Genomic DNA, 27473 nt, shown 5'->3' on the forward strand with positions numbered 1-27473 from the left:
GGGGGTTGTCCATGGGGAATGTTGAAGTATACTGGAGAAAAGAGGAAGCAGTGCAGTCCTGAAGACCACAATGCAATGCCTCTGCTTTATAGGCCTTGACTTTGCCATTTCACTACCAATGAATCATTCAAACCTCATGCTAGCCTCCAAACCATGCACCTGCAAAGGACACTGCCTCCTGAGAGCTCGGAAACCGTGTGGGGGTAAAAACAAAGTGGCCCCTGAAAAAGGACAGTTGGTTAGTCAAGTGGATCTGGCGTTCAAAAACCTGGCGTACGCCAGTTTATAACTGGCGTGTCCGTGTCCCCCACTTACTGGCGTACGGGCCTCAATTTCTGGCGTACGCCAGTAAGGTTCACCAGAAACCAGTTTGCAGCAGCTACTACCTTCGCATGGTCGTTTTCAATTTCGGGGCTGGTTTTGGCCGTTTGTTGGTTCCTACAAGTCTTAAACATCATTTGAGACTATGGCAAGGCATTGGATTCCAAAAGCCATGCCCGATGAAGATTTTGGACCCTCGGTGGCCCGTTTCAAGCTAAAATCAAGGATACGGGAGGTCAAATCCCGTTTTAGGGGCTTTTGCCGAGTTTTGTCACACCATACAAGTTACGTAGGCCTTATGTGACTGTGTGGGGGTGTTGGTTTCGGTCCGGGACCATATCGAGTCATCTTTGGCGTCTTATGTCCATTTTTGTGGCATTTTTAGCTTTTTCTTGATATTTTCCTTGCACCGGGGCAATTCTACCGGTTTTGATGGCTCGCGCAAGTCATTATGCATCTATGTTATCTTTCAAAAGGGTCGGTTTCCTTCGTTTAGGAGAATGTCTGGTTTTGGCCTACCGGCGCCCAAAATTCCCGTATCCTCCGCGTGTCTGGGATACGTGTCGTATCCTAGGACTTTTCTGTCCATCTTTTCTTCGAGCTAAGCCAATCATGTACATGTGCAAAGTGCCTTTTGTCGATTCAAAACATTCATCAATGCATGTTAGATATTAGTGGAGGTTTTTATCCTTTTCCTTCATCAAGTCTCATCAAAGCAAGGGAAAACGATAAACAGAAAATGCGTATATGATATACTACTGTGTCAAAACGTAACGGTAGGAATGTATCAGGCATCAAACGGCACAACGGCCCGGGCAGAACTAGAAGTATCAGGGTACACTCGCCTAAAAGTCAAGAGGCACGCAGGCCCCATCCAAAATGTCAAGTATCAAAGTGTCTACGCAAAGTGTCAAGTGCTGGCAAAACATAGCTAAGGCTCGGTGGTAGCCCTCAGTCATCAAAAAGGTCCTCATCGTCGCCGTCCTCCTCGCTCTCCGCCAACTCTCGAGGGTCTATCCGGAACCTGGGGTCGCTCGCCGAGTCAGAGCCGCTGCTGAGGGACGTCTGCTCCTCTTCTTCTTCTTCTTCCTCCTCTCTCCTCTTCTTCTGCGAGGGTCCCTCGGCAAGCCTCTTCTCTGCAGGCCTCTTCCTCAGCTCTCGGCGGAACTGGAGCTCCTCGCTAGCCGGAGTGATCTGCACTCCTCGTTCCACCCTTGTTGCTGGTCGAGAGGAGCTCGATGCTGCCTTCTTTGCTGGAGGAGGCCGCACGCTCTTCCTCCTAGGAGCCGCCCTAGCATGTCCCTGCATGGTCATTTAAATTCATTTAGCATACATTGTGCATATTGTATATGTTGAAATGCTAAGTACAAGAAACTTTGGAAGCAATCCTATTCAAAAGCGGAACGGAAAGTTATACCTGAGGCTGCACAGCAGGAGCTGGAGCTGGCGGTGGGTAGTGCAACTGCAAAGAGGCGCCGCCGGCAATCTTATGAAACTCCTTCTCCATGGCCTTCATCAGGCGAGCCGCCTCGCGTACCCATTCCATCAGAGCTTGTGTTACATTTTTTTTGGGCAAAGTCAGAATACAAGCCAAATATGCATGCCGAAAGCAAAGTAAGGAAACTACAAAGGGGAGAAGAGTATCATACCGGCCCTGTGATCTCTGCGGGATCTGTCCTGGCAAGCTCGAACCGAACTACAGCCTCCTCTCCTTCCGCGTCCCGTACCGCTAGAGTCCAAAAAAGCCGAGGCAGCCCGGTCGCTGTAGCATAGTCGCTCCTCTCTCTCGGCCGAGCTGCCCTGCTCTCCCGGCTCCGCCTCTCCTCGCCAGCTTCAAGCGCCTCGCTCTGCACGGCAACATGCTCCAACACTCCAAGAGGCCTCGCCAAGTGCTGCCTCCTGTAGATAGCATAGTCACGCTCGGGCCTCAGAAAAGCAGCAAGGCCGGCTGGAACGGTGAAGCGCCGCAACTCAACCAAGGTGTACTTGTCCGTGTGAGAAGTGTGAGGAGGAAGTGGCCCGGGAACCTGGAACTCAATGGAACCCAGTGACTGTCGTGTCACCCAGTCACCCAGGTACCATCGCCACCCGAAGGCCGACTCCAACAGCACCCGGCTCGCTGTCACCACCCTGCTCCGTGCTAGGTACTCAGGCTCAGGCTCGGCGCTGCTCCATGGGTTCCACTCTACCTGCAAGACAATGGCACAGATTATAGGGCATCAGCGACAGCATTAAAGCAATTCTAAGGGCAGAATAACCAATTTGACATGTTGCATACCTGGGTGCCAGACAGCTCGTCGAGGTACGTCCGAACGGCTAAGAGGCTCCCTCTCAACTTCTTCTTGCCACTATACATGGGACCCCAGATCATGGCACGAGGGAGCATCCTCAGGTTTGGGCACTTGTTCTCTGGCGGGTACATCTTCAGCACCTCGTAGGCCCACAGCTGCAAATGGTCAGACAATCAAAGCATCAGAATACAGTTCATATGCAAATTAAAGACAAGTGCAATAAATGGAAAAGCGGGAAGTAAATTACAAACTTTGTTTCTTACCTTCCACACCCTCCAGTAGCCGGCCGTCGCCTTCTTCCCACGCGAGAACTCTCCCATGAAGCCATAGTAGGTGCCCAGAGCTGCTCCTCCCCAGTCAAACCTCGAAGCTGTGCTCAAGTCATAGAGGGCCGGCAAATAGGACAGGTGCACCGTGGACCGTTTGTTCGGGTACAGTGTAGCCCCAAACAAGTACAGCAAGTAGGCCCTCGCCATCTGCTCCGCCTCCAACTCCGAGTCTGGCTCCCTCCCGTGCAAGTACCGTCTGAACTGGTCATAGTGAACGGTCTCTGCCTCGCCCGCTGGCGCCTGCCCTAGGAACCACTCCAGAGCCCTGGGATCCCTGTAAATCTCCGAATCGAACGGGATAGGCTCTCTTCCTACCCTCAAACCAGTGAGCGCTGCAAAGTCAGACGGAGTCACCGTCATCTCCCTAATCGGCAAGTGGAAGGTGTTCGAAGAATCCCACCACCTCTCGGCCAGCGCTGTCAGCAGAGCGTGATCGCTCTTCACGGCCGTCAGAGTAAGAATGAACGACCGGAACCCTGCAGCGTCAACTAAGGCCCTGACTCACTCGGGCAACCCCCGGTACAACTCGAGTGAACTCGCTGGACCTCCATGGCCCCGAGTGCTGGCTGCTCCTCTCTGCACAACAAAGACAGACAACAGAAAGAGTTTCATAAGCAATGGCAATTCAAGCAGTAAGTCGAATTCATGACGTCGAAAGTAACTATAACAGTCGAAATAGGCATCATAAAGGTCGAACAAAGCTACCGGGCACTCGTATTACTCTATCTAGTTCTGCTATCAGTCGAATCAATTCAAAGGTATTTCTCAGTCAAGTTCCGAGCCACAAGACTTTATTTCTCTCGAGGCACACCTCTCAGTCGATTTCACTGGTGTTTTGCTTATCAAAATGGTAGATTCAAGCTGTGGGGCACGCCATCCGGGCGTTCAACATGTCATGGCAGTCTACTTAGTCGAGTTCAAGTTCGAAGGGCTATCTTATTAGTCGAGACAGCTTATGATTGATTCAAGTTTGGCACTAACGGTTTTCGTCGAAGTTACGGGTTTTCTGCAAGTCGATTCAACCACTCCAAGTGTTCTATCAGTCAAGTTAAGTTTCAAAGTCAAGGCATACCATTCAAGTTCTGCTTTCTCAGTCAAGTTACAATTCAGCGTTTTGGCCTACGTACATTACAAGTTATGCTACACAATTTAAGCTACATATGGTTACGAATGACAAGGCATGCATATCAAAGTGAGTTCAAAGGGATACCTGTGCCCAGTCCACGGACAGGTGCCTTTGCGGGTCTCTCAGTATAAGCTCCGCGTCGTAGCTCTCCCGCAAAGGTGCGTGGCTGTCCACTCCAGACGGAATAAACAAGTGTGGCTCGGGCAAAACGTATGTGGCTGCGTCAAACCTAGCACGGGGTGCCAGCCGTATGGACTCGGCGAGCGTCACTGCCCGCTCGAAAGAGCACACCTCCCCCTGAGCCTCCTCGGCTCCCTCGGTCTCGCTCACAAAGGCCTCCTCCTCGGCCCTGGCTTTCTTGGCCTCCTCTCTCAAGCGCTCCTCCTCCTGGGCCCTCTCAACCTGCCGGAGCCTGTCCTCGCGCGCTGCCAACACCGCAGCCACCACCCCCGGGTTCTCCCAGAGCAAGCGGCCAAGTTCCTCCTCAGACACGAACTCCGCAAAATCCCCCCGAGTGATGGGTACGTGTGCCGAAGACCCCAATACAGGCCTGAACTCCACCTCTTCCATGGGTACATCTCCGGATACTCCCTCCTCGACCACGGGACCTTTGCCCTTCACCGGATCCCTCGGTGGCGTCCCCGGTCGATCACCACCATCACCACTGCCACTGCCACTGCCGCCGGCTCCAACCGAGCCCAGACCAGTAATCACCACGCCCTCTACACCACTCTGTGGGTCCAATCGCCAAACCTGAGGACCCTCTGTACCCACAAAACCTGGTGTACGCCCATCCTCTCCTGGCGTACGCCCCTCATCGCCACCAACCACCTCCGCTGCATGGCCATCGCCACCGCTCAAACCACCAGGAACCTCTGCACCGATCGCCGACGGGGCTTCGCTTAACGACTGATCGTCGATTTGAGGGCCCTCGGGCTCGCCCCTCAGCCGAACCTCATCACCGTCACCTCTATCACTGCCATTGCCATTTCCACCACCGGGTTCTGCCATGGATGAATGGATTGAGTGGGTAATGGAGAGAGATGGAGGATTATGGAAGAGATTGACAATTTTTTGGGAGAGTCTGAGAGTTTTGGGAGTTCAAAAGTCGAAGGATGGCGGTTTTCGAGCCTCTGCAGAAGTTATACGACGTATGGAACGATTGGGCCGGACCTGGGCCGGGTCTGGGCTCGGATCTTTGTGAAACGTGGCGCACGCCAATAGTTTTGTGCCGTACGCCAGTAAGTTTTGGGCCTCAGGCCCAATTTATGTCTTGTGCTGGAATTCGTCCTCAAATGAAAGCCCGACTCATTTTGGAAAGTTTTGGACTCATCCCCAAGCAGCGACTCGTCCAATTTCAAATCAACGACGATCCACTCGCCCAATTTCAAATCAACGACGATCCACTTGTCCAATTTCAAATCAACGACGATCTATCCGTCCAATTTCAAATCAACGACGATCCACTCGTCCAATTTCAAATCAACGACGATCTATCCGTCCAATTTCAAATCAGCGACGATCTATCCGTCCAGAATCAAATCAACGACGATCCACTCATCCAATTTCAAATCAACGACGATCTATCCGTCCAAAATCAAATCAACGACGATCCACTCGTCCAATTTCAAATCAACGACGATCTATCCATCCAATTTCAAGTCAACGACGGTCCACCCGTCCAATTTCAAATCAAACAGGTTCTTCAAAATTCTCGTACTCTGGATAACCTTGAAGAGGGTGTCTAGAAAACCTTTGACGTTACTTATCTCCAGTTAATGGTGCTTCAAGTGCCGTCAAAGGGGGGCTTCTGTAGACACCCCATTCTGGACTGTTCAGATAACGTTATTTGTCGATCTTTTATTTTCCCCAATGATGATTATAGTCGAGAACAGTCTGAGGACGATGGTGTGAGCTTTGAGCGTCCCAAGCCTCTTTCAAACCCATTTCAAACCCTTCAAACGGCCCCAGCAAATCCCAACTAGCTTACGCCAGTGCATGGGTGACGTACGCCAGTTAGCTGCCACGTGTCGGTCATCGACCGTTGACCCAGTTTTTACTGGCGCACGCCAGTCCATATGTGGCGCACGCCAGTCAATCCCAGTCAAATCAACTTTATTCAGCCACATGGACGAGACTTTTGTGCCACCTTGACGTCGGTCACAGTCTCCCTGATGATTACATTCGGCAGGGACGCCCCCCTTCTCTCCTACACCCCCCATCAAGGCAAGTCCCATGCATTTAATGCATGGGAGGCTCCAACCTTGTTCCAACCAGCCAAACAAGGCCTAGATCAAACTGATCTCAGTCTCTCTCTCCTCTATAAATACCCCCCCCCCCCTTGCATTCATTTGCAAGGGGTTAGACACATTAAGAAGAAAAAGCCTTCTTCTCCTCTCTTCTTGTCTTCCCCCATTGAAAGAGAAAGGAAAGCAACCCACTTCCATACACTCTACTGATATACAGTCACCATCTAAGCCTCCATCTCCAAGCCTTAAGCTCAATACCACCTTCAAACCTCAACACAAAAAGGTATACCACCTTTGTGTCCCTTTCTGTTTTCAACTTCTGAGGGAGACCAGTAAGGCCCAGGCTAGTAAGCAATACAAGACCTGGCCTTAAACTGGTAAAATACAACAGTCGTATTAAAATGAGACATGGCGCACGCCAGTACACATATGTCGTACGCCAGTCATGGCAGTACGAGCACTACTGGCGTGGGGATCATGGATCATCATTTCTGTTTACTTATATTTCTGTCAATCACCTTGGCATGCTAAATAACCAGTTTACTGCTTTCTATATTCGAAAATGCTTTAGCTGTAATGTTCAATACTTACTCCTTATCTGCTTAAAAGGCCTCTGGGATCCTTCTGGTCATGTTCCAGAGCCCAGACGATGCAAAGCCATGCACTGGATGATGGTCACACCTGCGTACGGCATTCTATGACTGGCGTACGGCAGTTGTCCCACGATCCAGTGGTTGGCTCTTGCATCTTAGTGTGATCTTGGCCTATTTCTTGTCCCCACACTATTTTTGGGGTATTCTGTTGCTTTTAGTGGCTTGAAGCCATTTCGTATGTCTGTAACTATGTGTATTTTGTCTTGTTAAACTGCGTGGTTTGTCCGGGGTGTGCGCTGGTCCATTCCAGAGCCCAGAGGGTTGCAAACAAAGACTGTGAGTTTGTGGTAAGTGGAGTACGCCAGTAATGAGGTGGCGTGCGCTGGTTACGTTAGTATGCAGTGGTCTGGCCGGTGCATACTGATACGATACCTGCTCACGTCCCTTCAGGGCAGCGTACCCCAATTTATTCATACTGCTCTCAGTGCTTGTTCTTAATCTATATTCATCATTGCAAGCAAATCATCTTCATAAACATTTTGTCACATAAACTGCAACTTGTTACAGCTTTAATCCCTATTAACTGCTCCCCCGCCCTAACTGGCTAAAAAATGGTCAAATGAGAGAAAAATGCAAACGCTTTACAAAACAAAATGCCTGAGTAGAGACCGATCTCCGGATTGGGCGAGAGGGGTGCCATAAAACCCTTCCTCTCTCGTAACCTAGCTCCCGAACCTCAGATATCGAAGGTGACGACGGACCGGTCTATCGCCTTTTCCAAAATCAAACGAACGTAGCAAACGTTTTCGAGTTCGGTTCCTTGGGTGTTTTCACCGCTAAAACCCGAGTGGCGACTCTGAACCGAAGCGTTTCGCTGCGCTTTTCGTAAGAGGGCCGCACCCGATTTTATAAAATCGAGCAATTTCCGGGGCGCGTGCCCACAATATGGTGTGCTATGGCTTCTAATATGCTTATGCTTTTTTTTAATGATTGTGGCTGGAAATGTTAGTGATTGTGTCTAAGTGAGATATTGTTTGTTGCTGCCTTGCTGAGTTGCTGGAAGCCTGGAAAATTGGAAATGGAACTGGAATCGAAAAGTTGGAAATGTTATGGTTGCTGGACTGTTGGTCCTGCTGGAAAATTGGGAAATGTTAAAATATGGCCCAAAACGTGGATATGGGCCATATGGCATTGGGCCTGATTAGGCCTGATGGAAAAGTGAAAAATAAAGTCCAAAGAAATTAACAACTAACAAGTCAGTCAAAAAATGGCCCAATCAAAATGATTAAACCTAAGATAAAAAGGCCCAACAAAAGCCCAATCCGACAATCCGACCGAACCCGACCCGAAATGGTTAACGGTCGGATCAGTGTTAACCCGACAATTGTTTCGGTCGAATTCGGGTGAGAAATCTGTTATCCGACCATATGTCGGGTCGGGTTTAACCCGACCACATTCGACCCGTGGACAGTCCTAATTGATATCTCATTGGAAACCATTCATTTTTTAAATTCCTATTTTCCTACCGATCCAATAATCAAGAAATAATAGGAACAAAGAATAAATGATGAACACCAGAATATACGTGGAAAACCCTAAACGGAAAAAAACCACGGGAAGAAAATCATGCACTATAATTCATTGTACGGTTACAAACAAACCTATACTTACAACCTAGAATCACTCTCGGTTGACCAAGGTTGATTGCCGAATCACTCGTTCACCGCACTCAGTGCTTGACCGTCGCTGCCTTGAATCGCTCAAGCCTTCCAATAACCTACGGAATCCACCGTCGGTATCCACCGGAAGAACACTTTGATTAGCAATCACAAAGTATGGAGAGGGCTCTTGGAATTAATCCGGAAGTTTGATGATCAAACAATCATAACTTTTTCCAAGAGACTAACTAAAAATCTCCCTTAGACATTTCTCAGTTTTTGGAGCAAGAGAGGGGTTGCACTCTTATATTCAGTAGTCTTGAAAAGCCAACAAAGCCGCATGTAAATATAGACTGCTGAAGAAAACGGAAGGTTCCTCGAGCACTGAAAATAACTGTCTTTAATTGCTTGAGCACTGTGACTGAAAATATTTCCATATAACCACCCACGTGATTTTCTTCTTTCCTGCACGAAATCCTCTTGCAAAATGGAATCCTACCAATCTACTTTCCTTTGACAAACTTTCTCTGTCAATTACAAACTACAATTGATAGCCTTTCCTAAAACAAGTAATCTTATAACAATAAGCTCCAACATAATTAATGGGATACAAATCAAGAGAGATTTTGTCATGGGATTTGCCAAAATATGGACTTTACAATTTTTTTTTGGGAAAATTACAGTAAGCCCCTTCCAACTATACCTCGGTAACGAGTTGCCCCTTCATCGTTTAACTCAGACACTTAACCCCTTTCATCGTTTATCGCGTGACACTTAAGCACCGTCCATTAGTGAGCCGTTATGAATTTAACGGAAGAAGGTCATGTGAGCAGTACATGACCTTATTTACATGACCTTATTTATGACAGGTCATGCCCTTATAAATATATAAGTGTTCCAAATTTCAATTCGTTTGAACCGGGAAAAAGATTTTAGTTTTCTGATCATTTTATCCTAAATGGTCATAATTAAATTTTGACTCTAGTACTCTTGTTGACTAGTCCTAAGAAAGTCGTAGAATCAAATATCTCTTAGGGCTAATCAACGAAAGCCATAAAGTCAAAATTTAATTATGACTATTTAGGATAAAATGATCAAAAAACTAAAATCTTTTCACCGGTTTAAACGGATTGAAATTTGGAACACTTAATTTTTCAACCTCTTTAAACCGTTTATATATTAAAAAATATGGTTAAAAAATTAAGTGTTCCAAATTTCAATCCGTTTGAACCGGTGGAAAGATTTTAGTTTTCTGATAATTTTATTCTAAATGGTCATAATTGTATTTGGGCTTTAGGGCTCTCGTTGATTAGCCCAAAGAAAGTCGTAGAATCAAATATCTCTTAGGGCTAATCAACGAGAGCTGTAGAGTCAAAATTTAATTATGGTCATGATTGTTTTTTGAAAAATGTTTTTGGGTTTTCTCAAAATCAAGCGATTGTGGGAGAAAGCAATGATGAGTGGTGTTTTCTGATTGGCTTTTTAAGAAGAATGGGGGAGTGAATCATGCGATAATGGTGGACTTGGTAGCGTAGAAACTCTGTAAATGGTAGTGAGAGAGAGAGAGGGAGGAGTGAGAGAAACTTTTTGGTACAACGGGTATATAACCCACTTCGTATCCAGAAATGATACTGGTACAGACATAATTCTGTACCAGTGCGTATAAATGCCTTTTTAGGCATGGTTTGGGTCAAAAAAAATAATCGGAGCCACTCTTTTGTATAAAATACTTTGTTTATGATCTTTGTAAAAAATAAGCTCAATTCAGTACCCGTAAAGGCGTTTACAAAACATCCAACTTTGCTTTAGAATTCAGGCTTGAATTCTGTGACAAAATTGGATGTTTTGTAAATACCCTTACCGATATCGGATGGAGCTTATTTTTTGCAAGGATCATAAACAAAATATTCTAAACAAAATAAACAATTCCGATCATTTTTTTGAGACCCAAAAGAGGCCCAAAAATTCATTTGTACTCGCTGGTACAGATATTAAATCTGTACCAGTAGCACCACCCTTGGTATCCCTCCTTCACAAAAAAACCTGACACGTGGCAAAGGCTTGGTTATCTTTAACTTAATTAATTTTTTTATTTTGTATGTTTTGTTCGTTTTTTTTTTAAATTTTTATTAGATTCACGTGATATTTTTGAAATTAATCATCCGTCCAGATGAGAGGAGTCTAAGAAGTACAAAATTATGACAAAAAAAAAATAAAGACGAGAAAAAAAGTATCAAATAACTGTCTTTTAGAGTTTAATTGTCGTTTTATTTGAAACTTTTCATCGGTTCATATTTTTATACTTTACTAATTCGTCTCATCAAGATAAACGATTAACCCTAAAAATTACGACAAAAAGCTAAACGAAAAGTTGCGAAATGTAAAAAATACTGAAATAAGTTTCGAACAAATACTGCATTTGTTCCATATTGAATGGAGTGTCTATGTTACTATTCCGAACATTTTAAGAAATTTTTTGTGTCTTTCAATTTATAATACTAAAAATACCCTATATATGGATTGAAAGATATAAAAATGAAAACTACCCAATCTTTAAAAATATAGACCGATGAAAAAATTCAAATAACACGACACTTAAGCTCTAAAAGACAGTTGTTTGATACTTTTTTTCGTCTTTAGTGATTTTTTTTTGGTTATAGTTTTGTATTTTTTAGACACCTCTCGACTAGAAGGATGATTAATCTCAAAAATATTATGTGAATCTAACCAAAAAAAGACGAACAAAACACGTAAAATGAAAAAAATTAATTAAAAAGAACCAAGCCTTTGTACGGAAAGAGGAATAGCTTGTGCGGAAATTACAGTTAAAGTCCTCAAATTTTGTTTGCCACGTGTCAGTTTGTGAAGGGGGATGCCATGTGAGCTATATACAGTACCTATTATACCAAAAAGTTTCTCGAGGAGTGAAACTTGGTACCGAAGGAAGAAACAGTAAAGTAAACGATTCTAGTTAAGGATCCATTCTCTTGAACTTAATTTAATTTTAAGAATTGTTTTTATCGGTTTTGTTATTGTCAGCCCATTAACGATAAGCACATTATAAGACAAGAAAAATATGTATTTCTATATAATTTTTACACCATTGAATACATATTCACACACTTATTATTGTCAACCCATTGGGCTGATTTTATAAATTTCCTTGTCTTTATTTAATTTTTTTTTTATATTTGTTAGTTTTGAGCCAAATTTTTTTGGGCTAATAATTCGTCAGGCTATTGATTCGTCTCAACGAGAGGAATCGGAAAAGTATCCATTTTTTTAAAAAAAATAAAATTTTTGTGCTAAAAAATACTCCCTCCGTCCCAAATTTTTTCTCCAGTCCGCAAAACGGAATGTTAAAAATAATACAATTTTTGCAAGAAAAAATCATAAGTTTTTTAACAACTTACTAGATATCAATGAGTATTTTTAATTTGTGAAAAAATACTCCGTTTTGCGGACTGGACAAAGAATTTGGGACGGAGGGAGTAGTTATTTATCAAAATACTTGGTTAAAAATAAAAAAAAATTACTTTTCCAATTCCTATCGTCGAGACGAATTAATAATTCATAAAAATTTAACACAAATTTTATAAATGTGAAAAAAATTCAAATAAAGATAAAATTAAGTTCAAGAGAACTGGGCCAAGTTAAGTTCAAAAGAACTGGGCCTAAAGAAAGAGATAAAATGCTTTCTTCTGGAAGCATCAATGCTGTGCATGCATGGACTTCTCTTCTTGTTCTTGTTCTTGTTCTTCTTCTTTTTTCCTTTCCTCTTTAGTTTCTTTTTCGTACTAAAATGCATGGACTTCGACTCATAAAATGATAAAAACTGCTTTGTTAAGCTGATGGTGGCTTTACACCAGGGACGGAACCAAGATTTTGTAAACACGGGAGCCGAATTATGAACAAGATTTTGAAATTTGAAGGTTCGGATATCTAATACGTAGTTTGTTTGATTTAGATTTTGAGGGAGGGTTTTTTGGGTAGAAAGTAGAGAGAGATAGAAAAAGAAATGAGATCAATAATTGAAGGAAAAACTTATGAGAGGCCGTGCACAGAGAGAGAAATTGGGTTTTGAGACAAAAAACGAACGCATTTTTATGTCTAAATAACGCCCAAAACAAAATACAATACCTAGATATTCTCAACAAACAAATAAACAATAAAAAATATATTTATATTTATCAAAAAAAACCCATAAACCATACGGGGCCGTGGCCCCCATATGCCCACACCTCTCTCCGTCTCTGCTTTACACGTTAATTTAAAGGTGGTGATTCTTTGCATATGTTTCCGAAAATTCGAATAACCGAATTAACCATGCATTTGCTTCCAAGAACAATAATTGCAGGATACTACTCTCTCTCTCTCTCTCTCTCTCTCTTCAACATACCAGTTTCTCTCTCTTCACGTGCCAGGTGGGTACCGGCCACGTGATGCCGAGCACCATCTCGGCTGTCCAAACATGTTTTGGACGGCCCAGATCTGTTTGGATAAATTTTGAGTGTAAAATTACCAAAATATCTCCTCAAACCCAAACAAATCTGGACCGTCCAAAACATATTTGGATTTGTTGGGCACTGAAAATTTTCTTCCAAAACTATGGCTAGTTGGCAAACTGATATAGTGATCAAGAAATGACACCAACGAGTTTTAGTGGCGATTAAAGCCTGAGATTTAGGGATTTGCTTCTGAAGTCTCGGGGGTCGAAATCTCTTAAATGGTATCAACTCCTTTGCAGGCAGTCCATACAGAGAGACTTCCGCAAGTGGGTGGTAGAATTGGTTCCGCGATTTATCGAGATGCGTTCAAATTGGCTCGGATCCTAAGTAATAAAAAAAAAAAATTGAAATGACACCAACCTTCTCTCTTTATATTGGATCTGTTATATAAGGCTCCAATATTTATTGGGGACTTGGGGAAAATATAGCAAATTTTAGAAAATTAATTTTGGTACTCCACTTTTTGTCTTTTTCTATTTGAAATTACTAAATTATCCTTTAAAGTTGATGAACACTAACAAAATAAAAGGGTAATTTAGTAATTTTACATGGGATGAAGACACAAAAATAATATATCAATGGCTAAATGTAAAGTGCCAAAATCACTTTTCCAAATTTTATTATAACTTAACATTTATGGACCTAATCTTGTGAGGTTCACTACGCGCACAAGGTGACCAAGAGTGGTTGATACTTGACATCAATAAAACTTCGAAATTCTCATTTTTCAATAATTTTTAATAAACGTTCTATAAAAATTGGAAGCCTGAGCGTAATTTTCAAATATCAACTTACGAAAAATTCTCCATCTAATTTGGCTTCCCTCATGTTGTCGCGTTCAAATTCCACCTCCTGCCGTAACTCTTAATTAGGTTATCAGTTTCCCGATTCCAGGTTTTTTTTTTTATCGGCAAAAATGAATTTTATTAAAAACGGAAAAATGGGTAGAGGGGATCCAACAAAGAGTTGGACAACACATCATACAAGGACATAGCCCGAAACACCCAAGGGTCTACAATGGTCCAAAACAAATAAAAACTAAAGCCCAATCCTACACCCAAATATAAACAATGACAACCTAAATACCCAAATCCGGCCCAAACCTTAGACTGAAACCCAAACCAACCCTCAAACCCTAACCACTTCAACATCCACCACCGCACAAAACACCGAAGCCCAGCATCGCCGTTAAGCCAAGTCGGCATCTCCCAGATGTAGAGATCGGTGGTGAGAACCGGCCTATGGAAATGAAACATCGAAAACAGATAGGACAAAGAGGAGCAAACCACCACCCATCAATCCCAGCACAAACCCCTGCAAAACACAATCACAAACAGCAACAGCAAAACCGGAGCGACAAACTGCCAGTCCCACGCTCGACTGAGAACTCGGAACGGTTGTCGGCCAGACTTTGGCACACAAAGACAACCTGAGCAAACCACATCCACCTCACCACCACCGAAACAGACCACCGCCGATCGAGACCGCCATCATTGCCGATCAAATTCGAAAAAAGAACTTGCACAAATTGAAATTAGAAATCCTAAGAACACCATCTCTACCACTCCACCATCACAGCAACCTGACCAAGATCTACGCCGCCGCCGCCCCCACAACACCGCCAACAACCTTTGAACACACCTGGACCATCCCAACGCCGCTAAGCACCCAGAGGAGCCAAGGAACCCCCGGTCGGAGGCAGAGAGAGCATGGGGCTCAACCTGCTGCACCCTCCACAAAGAGGAAGGCGGAGACCCAGATGGCAGCGGGAACACGAAGAACGGAGAGGAGGGGAGAAGGCCGAAGGGTTTGATCAGGAGAGGGATGGAGAGAGAGATAGCAGGAGAAGAAAGAGAGGAAGAGGGGCTCGGGAGAGGAGGGGAGGAGGAGGGCGCCTCCCCTCCAGGCGGCGGCAAATAACAGAAGAACCCTAGCAGAAGTTGGGAAAGTTTTTAGAGAGAGAGTAAAAGGTTGGTACTAATTGTTGGTAATTATTATTTCAGTATTTTCCCGATTCTAGTTAAAGACAGTTTTGCTGGGGTCTCAAAATTTCTGAGCACGGTCTCCAATAAATTTTCTTTATATATAGATATCTCCACTCATTACTCTCAAAAATCTTTCTCAAAATCCAAACCGAACATGATCAAAATGCTTTCTTCTGGAAGCATCAACGCTGTGCATGGACTTCTTTCTTTTCCCTTTCTTCTTTAGTTCTTTTCGTGCTAAAATGCATGGACATCGACTCACTGGTTCCAACACATAAAACCGCTTTGTTTTGGTGGTGGCTTTACACGTTAATTAAAGGTGATTCTATGTGTTTCCGAAAATTCGGATAACCGAATTAACCATCAGATCCCAAGACCAATAATTGCAGTATACTATTCTCTCTTCAACATCCCATTTCTTTTCCTTTCCCAAAAGGCCAAAACTATGGTTAGTTGGCAACTGATAGTGATCAAGAAATGACACCAGCCAGTTTTAGTGGTCAAAGCCTAGAACTTAGAGATTTGTTTTTAGAGTTTCAGGCTAGAAAATTTTCAAGTGGCATCAACTTCTTTGCGGTCAGTCCGCGGTCAATCCATATAGAGAGACTCCCGCAAGTGGATTGTAGGATTGTTCCCAGGATTAGTGGAGGGTGCACTCTCGGACCCTAAGTAATAAAAAAATTGAAATGTAAATAATTGAGTTTTAAGTACTTATTTTTTGCTTGGGCGAATAGATAACAGATACAATATACAGAGAGAAGGTTGGGGAAAATTTTGAACGAAAAATAAGCCTCGTTCCGTTAAGGTTCTTATTTTTTAAGTACTTATTTTTCGATTTACGAGACAGCTCATTCTTTTACAATACACCACCTTTAATTCAAATAATACGTACTTCCTATTCGACTTGGAAAATCTTCATATTCGACTTGGAAAATCTTCATATAATAAACAATGGCTGCTGGAAAACTCATAAATATTTATCAGAGCATCTCTAACCCATGCTCTATTTCTCCATCTGAGAGTATGGAACTCCTCCAACCCATCTTCTCAAGCCTCCTCTATTTGAGAGGATGAGATTTTGATCCTCCATATTTAGAGGATGGGAGAAAATATGGAGGATCTCCTCTAAAATCACTTTATGAATAAATAGAGGGTTTGTGGTTGGAGTAAATATGAATAGTGATTTTCTCTAAAATCACTTTATGAATAAAATAGAGTATTTTGGTACTCTCAAATAGAGTATTTGATTGGAGATGCTCTCATAGGCGTTTTAAAATTCATAGCAACGGAGAATTTGCAGTCAAATTCTTTTTTCTTCTTCTTGATAAACTGGGTATTCAGGTCAATTTACACGCATCTCAACTAAGCACAAATACTCTGAAGTTAACGGCTAAACAAATTTTCAATAGCCCCAGTGAAGTCGATTCTTAGAGTTTATGAAAATAAGTGCCTTTATTGTTGTCATGCTTCTACTCGGCTGACATCCTCGGCTTATTCATATTATATTTTTTCAAAAGAATAAAAACTTAATTTACAGAGCAATCAAAGATAACTGGAATTTTAATTGTACATTGTACACATCCATAGCATCACTGGGGGAAAACAGCAAGAAGTTCTAGCACTTCAGAGTACAGTAGTTTAAATTACCTTACTCACATGGGTGAAACAAGAAAAGGAAAACGTAAACAGAATAAAAAACAGGGGATTTCTTGAGCTGTTAGTATACAATGGTTTGAAACTCTTCTTCCCTCAAAAACTTCTGCTGCCTTGCAATAAAAGCCTCCACGGTCTGCCGGAACTCTTCGCCGCTCATCTCCTCCGCCATATAAGAACTCACCGCCAGTGGAATTTCCCGTAGATTTTCGGTCGCCAACCGCCTTAATTGCCTGCTCTGTTTCTCACCGCCCCTGTTTATGCTTTGTTTCTTGCCACCCCTGTTTATGCTCTGTTTCTCACCACCCCTGTTTAAATTCTCTGATTGACTCCTGTATATCTTCCTTGCTGTAGAATTTTGATCCGTATCGAACACAACTGTATCCTCTCTCCTCGGATACTCACCCACACTTTTTTCCACATACTCTGCACAGAAATCGGAAGTGGATTTGTTTCCGGTGCTAATGTATTTTTCAGAAAGCCATCCAGATTTGAGAAACAGAGTGATGACGATTGCATTCCCGATGAGGAACACGAACCAGGAATTGAAAAGGGTGGATGAAATTTTGTGGAAGTAATCGCTGGAGAATTTTACGGAGAAGGCGAACTGGACGAAAACTCTGGAAATTATTACCAGAAAGACGAAAAGCTTGACGACCCGGAACAGAGTTGTTATTCTTGCAACCCTACAGTACTTCGCGAACGCATTGGATTTCTCGAATTTGAGGTTGAAGATGTTGATTGAATCCATTATATCAGGAACTGGATTGATATCTTAGATGGGTTTCTGAAGACTTTTGGGGGCTCTTACTCGAAGTTGATGTTGATTGCATCCATTGAATGAGAAATTGGATTGATTTCTGAGATGGGTTTTTGGGAGGTTTGTGGGGATTTCACTCGAAAGAGAGGAGGGTTTGGATCAGAGCTATGGCGATGGCGATTTGGTCAGAGGCAGGGGGGAAGGGGAGAGAGGTTTTTGCTACAAGTATTGTCATCTGTGGGGAGTAATTGAGTGAGCTGAAATATGGAGAGAGAGAGAGAGAGAGAGAGAGAGGAGTGGTAGTGACTAGTGAGTGTTGATTTTAGTTTGTCTTTGCAATGGGAGTGAGTTTGGAGGTTGGTCGGTTACTTATAGACTGTCAAGGGAAAATCAGATTCTCTGCTTTTTCTTGTTCTTTTTGGCCCCGTTCCGGAACAGGAAAAAAATATTTATTTTTTAAAAAGATAATTTTAAGTTAAAAAATTATAGGCTTGTTAAAATTTAAAAATATATAATATGAATATTTTTTGAAACATCTCATTGAAATCTTTTATACGATGCAAAAAAAAATTGAAAATTTATTTTTCATTTATATTATTTTTGAGTTTGAAAATATGAAATAAACTGCTTATTTTTTAAGAAGATTTCTGGAACGGAGCCTTACTGTTGTATTTTCCAGAAAAACAATCAAACGTGCCGTAACTTTTCCCTGTAACTATAGCTGTCTACTCCAATAACCATCTCAATCAGGGCCGGCCCTGTTATTTCGGGACCTAAAGTAAACATAAAAAATGGGGTCCTAAATAAGTTTTTTTAGTAATACAATATAAAATCAATAAATGAACATGCTAAAAACAAATGCATGCATTCAACATGAAAAAAAAACCTTTAAATATATATATATAAAAAAAAAAAAAAAGACAGAAATTTGTAAAGGAGGACTTCTTTTTTTCGGATCGATAGTATTCGCTTTTAAAGGAAGACTTCTTAAGTGTATGAGAAAAGATGCACCGATCTCATTAATGAAGCCACCACATCCAATTAACATGCAGTAATGCTACACACACAGCATTTATGCACAGATTTTGTGCACAGATTTATTGTGGGGCCCACTACGGGTCCCACACAAATAATTTGAGCCGTTCATTAAATGTAAAACATTTTTTCAAGGGCCTCCACGAAAAATCAGCTCAATCCGATATTTACAGATGCTCGATTCAATCATTTAACTTTTCATTCGAATTTCAGAATAATGAAAAGTTAGATGATTAAATCAAGCACTTATAGGTATCGGATTGAGCTGATTTTTCGCGGAGGCTCTTGAAAAAATATTTTACATTTAATGAACGGCTCGGATTATTTGTGTGGGACCCGTAATGGGCCCCACAACAAATCTGTGCACAAAATCTGTGCATAAATGCTGTGTGTGTAGCATTACTGATTAACATGGGCCCTCCTTGATTTGGAGTGTATTCTGTTTTCAAGAAGCAGTGCCAAAGGCTCTCAAGTTTAAAATGGGTTGTTTAGTTTTAAGTAAATTGGTCCCTAAGAGTGTGTTTCATTAAATAAATTAACTATTTATTTTTTAAATTAAAGGTGATGTGTTGTGAGAAAATGACATATCTCGTAAATAAAAAAAAATATTTAAAAATTAAAAACCTTAACTGAACGAGGCCTAAGTGTTATTCTGCAGCAAAAAGAGTTAGACTTATATACTAGATACTAGAAATAAGTAAGGCTCTAATTTTAACCCATTGTTGGGGGCCTAAGGCGATGATGGCCTCTGGCCTTAGCTTAGAACCGGCCTTGATCTCAATCAATTGAGACCTAGAGCCCTGTTTAGTTTGGTTTGATTTTAGTATTGCTTTGGTGTGTATTTGTTTATTTGTTAGAGGACACACCTAATATTCTGTCCTTGCCCTTTTTCTTTATTTTTTCTTTTGAGCAAAAATCGTGTAATGTGCTCTCCTTCCTTTATTTACAGAAGCAGCCCTCGTATTCAAAAAATAACAGTATCACCCTTACCTGCCTAACAATATACAATAGTTACCCTCCGCTAAATGCCCGTTAAACGGTGAGTAAAACAAAACCAAAATAACATCTTACGCGATTTTTTTTGCAGTTTTGGTCTATATTTCTATACTTTTTCGATTTCTCCTGTCGAGATAAAAAATATGGTGCCGAAATTTGACTTTTAACTCTAAAAATATTAATAAAAACCAATTAAAATAACCGTGTCAAAAAAACCCCTTAAGAGTTATGCCAAGGGCCCTAGGCTAGAGTCAAGTTGCAATATAATATGTTTTCAAACTTAGAACCACCTCTTATCTCTTAGCATGATTTCTAATATTTTTTTCATTCTACTTATTATTCCTATCTCTCTATCTAAGGGGACATTTTCACTGAGCGTCAAGTTTGCAATATACTATGTTTTCAAACTCTTGTTCGCTTGAGAACCACCTCTTATCTCTCTGCATGATTTCTAATATTTTTTTCATGCTACTTATTATCCCTATGTCTCTATCTAAGGGGGCATTTTCACTAAGCGTAAAGCTTGCAATATTCTATGTTTTCAAACTCTTGTTCACTTGAGAACCACCTCTTATCTCTCAAACATGATTTCTATTTTTTTTTTCATTCAACTTATTATCCCTATCTCTTTATCTAAGAGCATCCACAATGGAATAACCAAAATCATAAGGTTGTTAAAGTTAACAATGTTCCCTCAAAAAAAGTATTCACAGTAGCATAATCAAACTTAACAACCTCTTAAGGCTTATTCGGTTGAGGATTTAGACTCCAAATTATTACCCTACTATAACATCCACTCATTACTCCTACCTTCAACTACTACTTTCATTTTTATTTCTATTTCTCTCCAATCATTATCCTATCTCTCTATCCTAATCATTATAAATTCAAATACAAAAACCTTCAACCGAACAAGCCCTTAGGCCATCCACAATAGTATAATAAAAAATAGATAATCAAAAGTTGACACATCATATTCATTTAAGAGGTTGTTAAGCTTACCAATGTTGAGGTTCACAATGGTCGCTTCTAGTCCATAACCAAAATAAGGAGTCCATAGCCTAAAATTGGTTATTCAAAGCTTAAAAATGCTTTTGATTTGAAAAATGTTGCTAGTTTTGATTATCCAAAACCTAAAAATTGATTATTTTTAAAGATGTTGTTAAGTTTGATTATACCATTGTGAGCCATCTTTTGCACAAACATTGTTAACTTTAAAAACAATTGACATTTGATTATACCACTGTGGATGGCCCTAGTAACACATCAAATTTTGGCCCTTGGCCCTTGGATAATCAAAACTGGCAATTTTTGGCCAATAACCAAGACATTCTCTCTCTCTCTCTCTCTCTCTCTCACACACACACACACACACAACAATGTTTCTAAGAAAAATATTTTTACAAGAAGTATTTTTTTTTTTTACAAAAACAATTAAACCGTTTTTCAAAAACTGTTTTTTATTAAAAACTATTTTTTAAAACTGTCTTTTTTTCCCCCAAAAACTGTTATTTAAAAAAAACTACCTTTTTTTCAAAAACTATTTTTTAAAAAACTTTTTTGAAAAAGTATTTTTCAAAATAAAAGTTTTCAAAAAATTATTTTCTATTTCTAATAACATGTTTTTATTAGTTTGAAAACTATTTTAAAAATATATATTTTATATGGTGATAATTTTTAGATTTTTACAGGTTGAAAATGTGTTGTGGCAAGTTTTGATTATTCAATATTGATTATGCCACTGTGAACATCTACATTGTTAACCTTAGCAACCACTTAAATGGATAATCAAAAGGTGATATAGCAACTTTTGATTATCCAATTTTAATTAGTCCATTGTGGATGCTCTAAGGGGGCGTTTTCACTAAGCGTTAAGTTATGGATAATCTCTTGTAGTCTATAAATGTCAAGTTGTTTCTATTAACCTATAAATGTCAAGTTGTTTCCTCTAACAAGGGGCATCGACGATGTAGAGGTGCCCAACCAACTGAGCTAGAAGTTAGGGTGAAACAATTGGGCAGTTAACACTAGAGCAGTTGTTTATAGGGGTGAGCAAATAATCCGTTAAACCGTAAATCCAATCCAAACCGAATTATTTTGTTTGGTTTTTAAGTAGTGTGGTTTGGTCTTGGTTTTAAAAAATTCAAAACCGAGTTATATGGTTTGGTTTGTGAATTTACAATAAGGTTGTAGTTCCAAACCGATCCGGACAATATATATGCATTTATATATATTTTTAATTTAATATAGATACACCAATAAACATAGGCTATCCCATGGTGAATTGACTTCTGAATTAGTAATTGCCCTAAATTTCTTTACTGCGAATAGTAATTGCCTGCTACATTTCTTTACTCCACTTCACCGTTACATTTCTTTACTGCGAATAGTAATTGCCCTAAATTTCTATTAGTTCATGAGTTTTGGTGATGGTTGATTTTGATGAGTTTTGATGATTTCAATAGAATTTTATGTTTAACTATAAGTTTTGGTTTTATTTATCTATGCCATGTTGAGTACTTTAAATCATGTATAAAATTGATATTTTAATTTCAAGCAAATTATGGTTCAAAATCAAAATCGATTCGTATCTTAAAGGTCAGGATTGGTTAGGTTTTATAAATTTAAGGATTGATTTGGTTCTCAAAATTCATAATCCGTAGGTATTGATTTGGTTCTTGTATTACTATAAAATCGAATCAATCCGAACCATGCTCATTGTTTAGCTTCCCATTCAGGGTGTGACACCTGGATAGGAGGGCCAAGTGTGCTGCTTCCATTGGATTCCACAACCCTTCCTTACTTGCTAAGAAACAGCCACGTGTAATGTCTCCATCTTTCCTCTTTAAAATCTTTCACCTCAAATAACTGACCTTTTGCCTTCCAAAGAGTTTTTTTTTTTTACACCGGCCCTTTTCCTTTCAGTTATTCATCTGGCCCACCAAGGGAGCCCACCACAATAGCAAAGATTTCTAGGGGGGCCCCTCAAGAGCCTTGTATTTTTCCTTTTTTTTTATTGGGCGCCAGAAACATGGTATACCAACATGTTGGGTCCTAGCTTGGTCACACAAAAGGCTTCAATGGTACCCTATGCTCTAATTCTCAATGCTTCCACATACTAGTAACGTTTTCGCACTAAGATCGCGCTTTTGCTTCCGCTCTCGCTCATCCACGGGTGACTCAGGTTGGGTCTATACGCTAGTGGTGCAATACGTGTGAGTCCTCATACGATAGTGACTTTCACCGATCAAAAGAACACTTATTTGAGTGCGTGTGCATTTGGGTGTTGTTATAGATTTATTCATCGAAGAAAACGGATCTACAAGCAGAAAAGTAACTATTTTTGTCGTACTTGACCATGATTATTCATAATTCATTTGAACTATAATAACTCCTTTGATAAATCAGAAGATAAGGGAATAGAATTAAGGCTCCGTTCCATTAAGGTTCTTATTTTTTGCTGCAATTTTGCCACCTTTTTTTTTTGTTAATGCCACTTCTCTGCAAGTGTATTTTTGGTGCAAAAATACACTTACAGGGGAGTGACATTAACAAAAAAAAAAGTGGTAAAATCATTTCCCTTATTTTTTAAGTATTTATTTTTCGTTTTATAAGATAGATCATTCTCTCACAATACATCACTTTAAATTTAAAAAATAAATATTTATTTAAAATTATATACTTATTTTTCTTAACAGAAAAGCTACGTGCACAGCATGCTGTGCACAGCAGCTGTGCACAGATCCCGTTTTCTCCCGCCTCGGGTCGCACAAAGATAATCGGAGCCGCTCATTTTGTTCAAAATATGTTGTTTAAGGTCTCTGTAAAAAATGAGCTTTGTTCGATATCATTAGAGGCGTTAACAAAACACCCAAAATCACTTCAGAATTTAGGCTATCATCTTTGCGTGACCCGATGCAGGAGAAAAAGGCCGCTGTGCACAGCCTGCTGTGCACGTAGCACAGCTCTTTTCTTAATGAAACAGGCCTAACCAATATTTCAAAATACGAGACCGCGTGCTTTTGAAGTTGAAAGTAATCAAGGGAAAGAGGACATAATGATGAGTGAACTGCATTTTTAAAGGGATCAACTCCTCTTTTTATGCTGTCGCTTCATTCCCTCCAAATTTCTCATCTTTTAAACCCAGTCAGAAAAAAAAAAAAAAACCCCACATTTGCCGTGCAACTCTTGATCTGAAACGTTCACGGTGTAAAATTCTAACAAAAAAAAAAAAAAAAAGGGTCTGGTAATAATTAGGCCAAAGAAGAGCTAGAAAATAGGAGTTTAAAGGGATCGAGATGAAGATGACTTGACTCTGTTTTTCAAACAATAATGCTAGGGATACACTCAAAGTGCACGTACGCTCACAAAAAAGTAGGAGGTCCACCTACACTACACAATGTAGCAAACGTTTGTGATAGTTTCATTTACATAGGAGTATTATATATGTGTGTCCTCAGTATTTTTTTTTTTTTTTTCAAAATGATGAAAGCACACAATTAAGCAAGGAAAGTGTGTAACATATGAATACTGATTGTGTTCGATTTAGGGTCTCTAGACTCAACTTCTCTTTCTGCGCACAGTCTTCAATAAATTTTTTTCTCAATTATTACTCACATTTTTCTATCTATTTACTTCACTCCCTCTCTCTCCACTCATAACCTCAAAAATCTTTCTCAAAATCCAAACCAAACGAAGTCTAAAGGTCTTGTCCCACTCGGCAAAACTTCCATGAATGATTGGGCTCCATAATGGTTGATAGTCCCTGCTTGGGACTTCCAATTGAGTTGGATCTCTGGGATCCATCGGCTTCATAACTTAGATTATCCAGCTGAAATTAGGCAGATATCCGAATAGTTTACTAAAAAAAAATCCACAGAAAATGTGTATACATATTAATAGGTTGCTCTTTTAAATTATTCTGCGTTGGGGAGGTGGGCTCTATTGGGGGAACATGGCTTTTCAATGATGCTTATGTTCTCCAAAATTGTTTTCGAATTTCGATCATGATTGTCCCGTCAGGACTTCGGGTGGAGTTCACGTTATTGACTAAACTATATTTTTATTTTTTCGGTACCAGAAAATACCCACTATTCAGTTTTCCTTATATCTAAATGGATTAAGTGCTATTGTTTTGTATTTTTTTAGTAGAAACAAGTGGTATTTTGGCATTAGCTTGATAGACAAAGCATAACGCAAACTCGCCTTAAATAAGAAAAAATCAAGCAGTAGAGAAACTCTTAATAATTTCCCCTTTACTATTTTTATTCTCTTACATGAATTTCTCCATAAATCTTCCAGACAAAAACTTAAATCTGAGAGTACGTAATAGGCAAAAAAAACTATCCTTCTTAATAAACCAGCTATCCCTTATCTCAATTTCTCCCATACCTCCTCCCTTTCTCCTATACATTTCCAATATCTAGGAAGAAAGAATAACAAGAAATCAAACTTTCTTCTTGCTTAAATAGCAAGTATTTTTGGTTTCAAATTAGATAAATCGGTTTATCTATGATTCGTTGGAACGGAAAAAATGCCCGGCAGCTGGTTACTAACCTAGCCTGATCGGTGGAATAAAAAGAAAAAGACCCTTTCGTACAAAATCAAAGCAAAGAATTCTTCTTTAATTTATTTTTGTTTCTATCGGATCTTTAATTCCAGGGCCAAAATAATAAATTAGTTCTTTGGTTCAAAGTAGAAGCTTTTTTTGTTTTTTCTAGATCCTAGAAGGCTAATCGGAGAACAGATAAGGAATCTATTATTAAACTCCAAAAGCTACTTGGTTTAATCAAAATTAAAACCTTTCACACATTTGACAATCTTTTAATCTCATTGGAGCTCCAGACACTCTCTTTTGATGCTACTTTTGTCATGTTAGTATTTTCAAACTTTTTTCAGCTGGGGCTGAGTCAATGGATAGCAACTACGATTCTCTATGTTTGTTCACTTTTTTTTTTTTCCCTTCGTGAGCCAGCTTACGCGTACCTCGGCTAATCGCCTCTCCGGTCAGGTCAAAGGCAAATCAATCACGCTAGAACTAGGGGATTCACAATAAATTTATTTCTTGCAGCCATACCCCAAGAATCAATCTCTCGCAAACCCATCAACCAACCGGATTAACCCTTTCGGGCTGTTTGTTCTCCTTTCACAGTTAAGAAGAAGGATAGGTAATCGAAAAGGAAGAGTGTTTTTTAAGCTATCTGGAGTGAGATTCTATAAATTATTGTCCACGATTATATGCACACGGCTGAACACGGTGGATTTGGAGATAATTGAGTCGGATCCCCACTAAGTTGTATCATCGATCCTAGGTTCTCCTTTTATTCCATGTTCTTTTTTTTTCTAGGAAAACAAGATTACAATTACTTTAGCATAAAACCATTAATTCCGCTGGACAAATTGACTCCAACAACTTTTTTGGGTCCAAATACAAGTATACTTATTGGGGAATAAGTACTATTTTTATAAATTAAAGGTGATGTATCGTGAGAGGATGACATGTCTTGTGAAAGCGGGAATAAGTACTTATCCCATGCGTAAGAGAGGTTAGATGTTTTAGGTCAAATGTTCGTATGTGTATGTGCTAGAGAGGTATGAATAATCAACGGTCAAGATGTGAGAAATGAGAGGATCTCTTGGGGTTGAAGGAGAAGGTAAGGGTGTACAGAATGGACTCTATGGTAGTCACCCTGTGTGAGAGCATGCGTGAGCTTTGGAAAAACAAGAGCGAGAGTGTAAAGCATGTATCAAAAATGAGAATAAATTCTTTACACTGCTAGTGTAAACATTTGTTTCCTCTAAATTAATGATATTGCGCTACGTCGCTATGTTCTATTGATTGGAACCACTGTTTTGCAACGTGGCGCGATGTAATTGATCTGGATAAAACAAATGTTTACACCGGCTGTGTAAAGAATTTATTCTCATTAAAAATACTTCAAACTATTAAAAATCGCTAGTGAGGGTAATATCGGGTTATCCCGGATCCATTGACGTGATCAAAGTGAAGCAAGTACTGATTAAAGGTTTTTTTCAAAAAAAAAAGTACTGATTAAAGTTTTTCGCCTCATGTAGTGGGTAATTTTGAACAAAATTTTTGTTTCATCCTCCTTATCGGATAGTGAACAATACCTTCACTTTCATTGTTGTCTCGCAAAAATGCTACTCATATAACAATTCAAACACAACATCAAACACAATTTTTCACATACATGTAGGCTCTACACACACATTGTTGGTTCGAGAAAGTGGTAGTATTTAGAAAAAAAGTCATTCCAGTTACACCAAAAGGGTATTGTTAATGTTAAAAAAGTGTAGTGCCTTGTACCATGTGAAAGGTACAAGGCTTTTATGCAATATAATTTTGGCACAAAGAAACACAATTTTGACATTATTATTTTCTTAAAAAAGAACGTATTGATTCCGGGAATTCAACCCATTTTCAATCAATAAGTTAATAAAAATGTATCAAACTCTTCATTCTAGTATGATAATAATAATAAAAAACTCTTCATTCTAGCATGAAATTAATATTTGGGTCAAATCTATTTCATTATGTTGGTAGGATCGATTATACTCTACGAGCTTTTCAATTTGAACAGCTCGGATCAATGTGATCGAAGCAAACCCTATTCTTGAGGTCAAGTCGCAACAAAGTAATTTTTTGTGAATTTCCTAGTCCCTGGGTTGATAACCTCCATTTGACCAGACTGAAAAGAAGATTAGTTGAGGTACATGAAAGCTAGTCCAGACGAGCGTGAAAATCCATAAAAAAAAAAAAAGAAGAAGACTGACAACACAGTGAACTCACACTCCTCAAACATCTCCTAATTCTGGTTTGTGTGGGTATTTCACTATTCAAGGCCTGATGGGCATCTTGGGGATGGCCCAAGCCCAGCCCAGAGTAGACCCATCTCATCTTTTAATCACGGGCTTCCAGTATTTGTGGATTATTTTAAGTTTAGCCCAT

The 27473-nt window shown here is 40.1% G+C and overlaps 1 protein-coding gene across 1 annotated transcript; it reads right to left on the minus strand.

Annotated features, from left to right (window-relative positions):
• Positions 1-2478: 2478 nt before the first annotated feature.
• LOC131325187 (uncharacterized) lies at positions 2479-3485 on the minus strand. Its single transcript, XM_058357300.1, has 2 exons — positions 2876-3485; positions 2479-2767 (listed from the first exon to the last, which is right to left on the minus strand). Exons 1-2 carry the CDS (start codon positions 3299-3301, stop codon positions 2564-2566), a joined length of 630 nt encoding a protein of 209 aa, XP_058213283.1. The 5' UTR covers positions 3302-3485; the 3' UTR covers positions 2479-2563.
• Between the last annotated feature and the right edge of the window lie 23988 nt (positions 3486-27473).

The sequence above is a fragment of the Rhododendron vialii genome, chromosome 5a (genome assembly GCF_030253575.1).
Source record: "Rhododendron vialii isolate Sample 1 chromosome 5a, ASM3025357v1".
Classification (NCBI taxonomy): Eukaryota; Viridiplantae; Streptophyta; class Magnoliopsida; order Ericales; family Ericaceae; genus Rhododendron; species Rhododendron vialii.

What these genes read in the sequence shown, in the direction of transcription:
- LOC131325187 (XM_058357300.1), bottom strand. Translation starts at nt 3,301, where the DNA reads ATGACGGTGACTCCGTCTGACTTTGCAGCGCTCACTGGTTTGAGGGTA. An exon ending in GCTACTGGAGGGTGTGGAAG is followed by an intron (nt 2,768 to 2,875) that starts GTAAGAAACAAA and finishes GACCATTTGCAG; the next exon opens with CTGTGGGCCTACGAGGTGCT.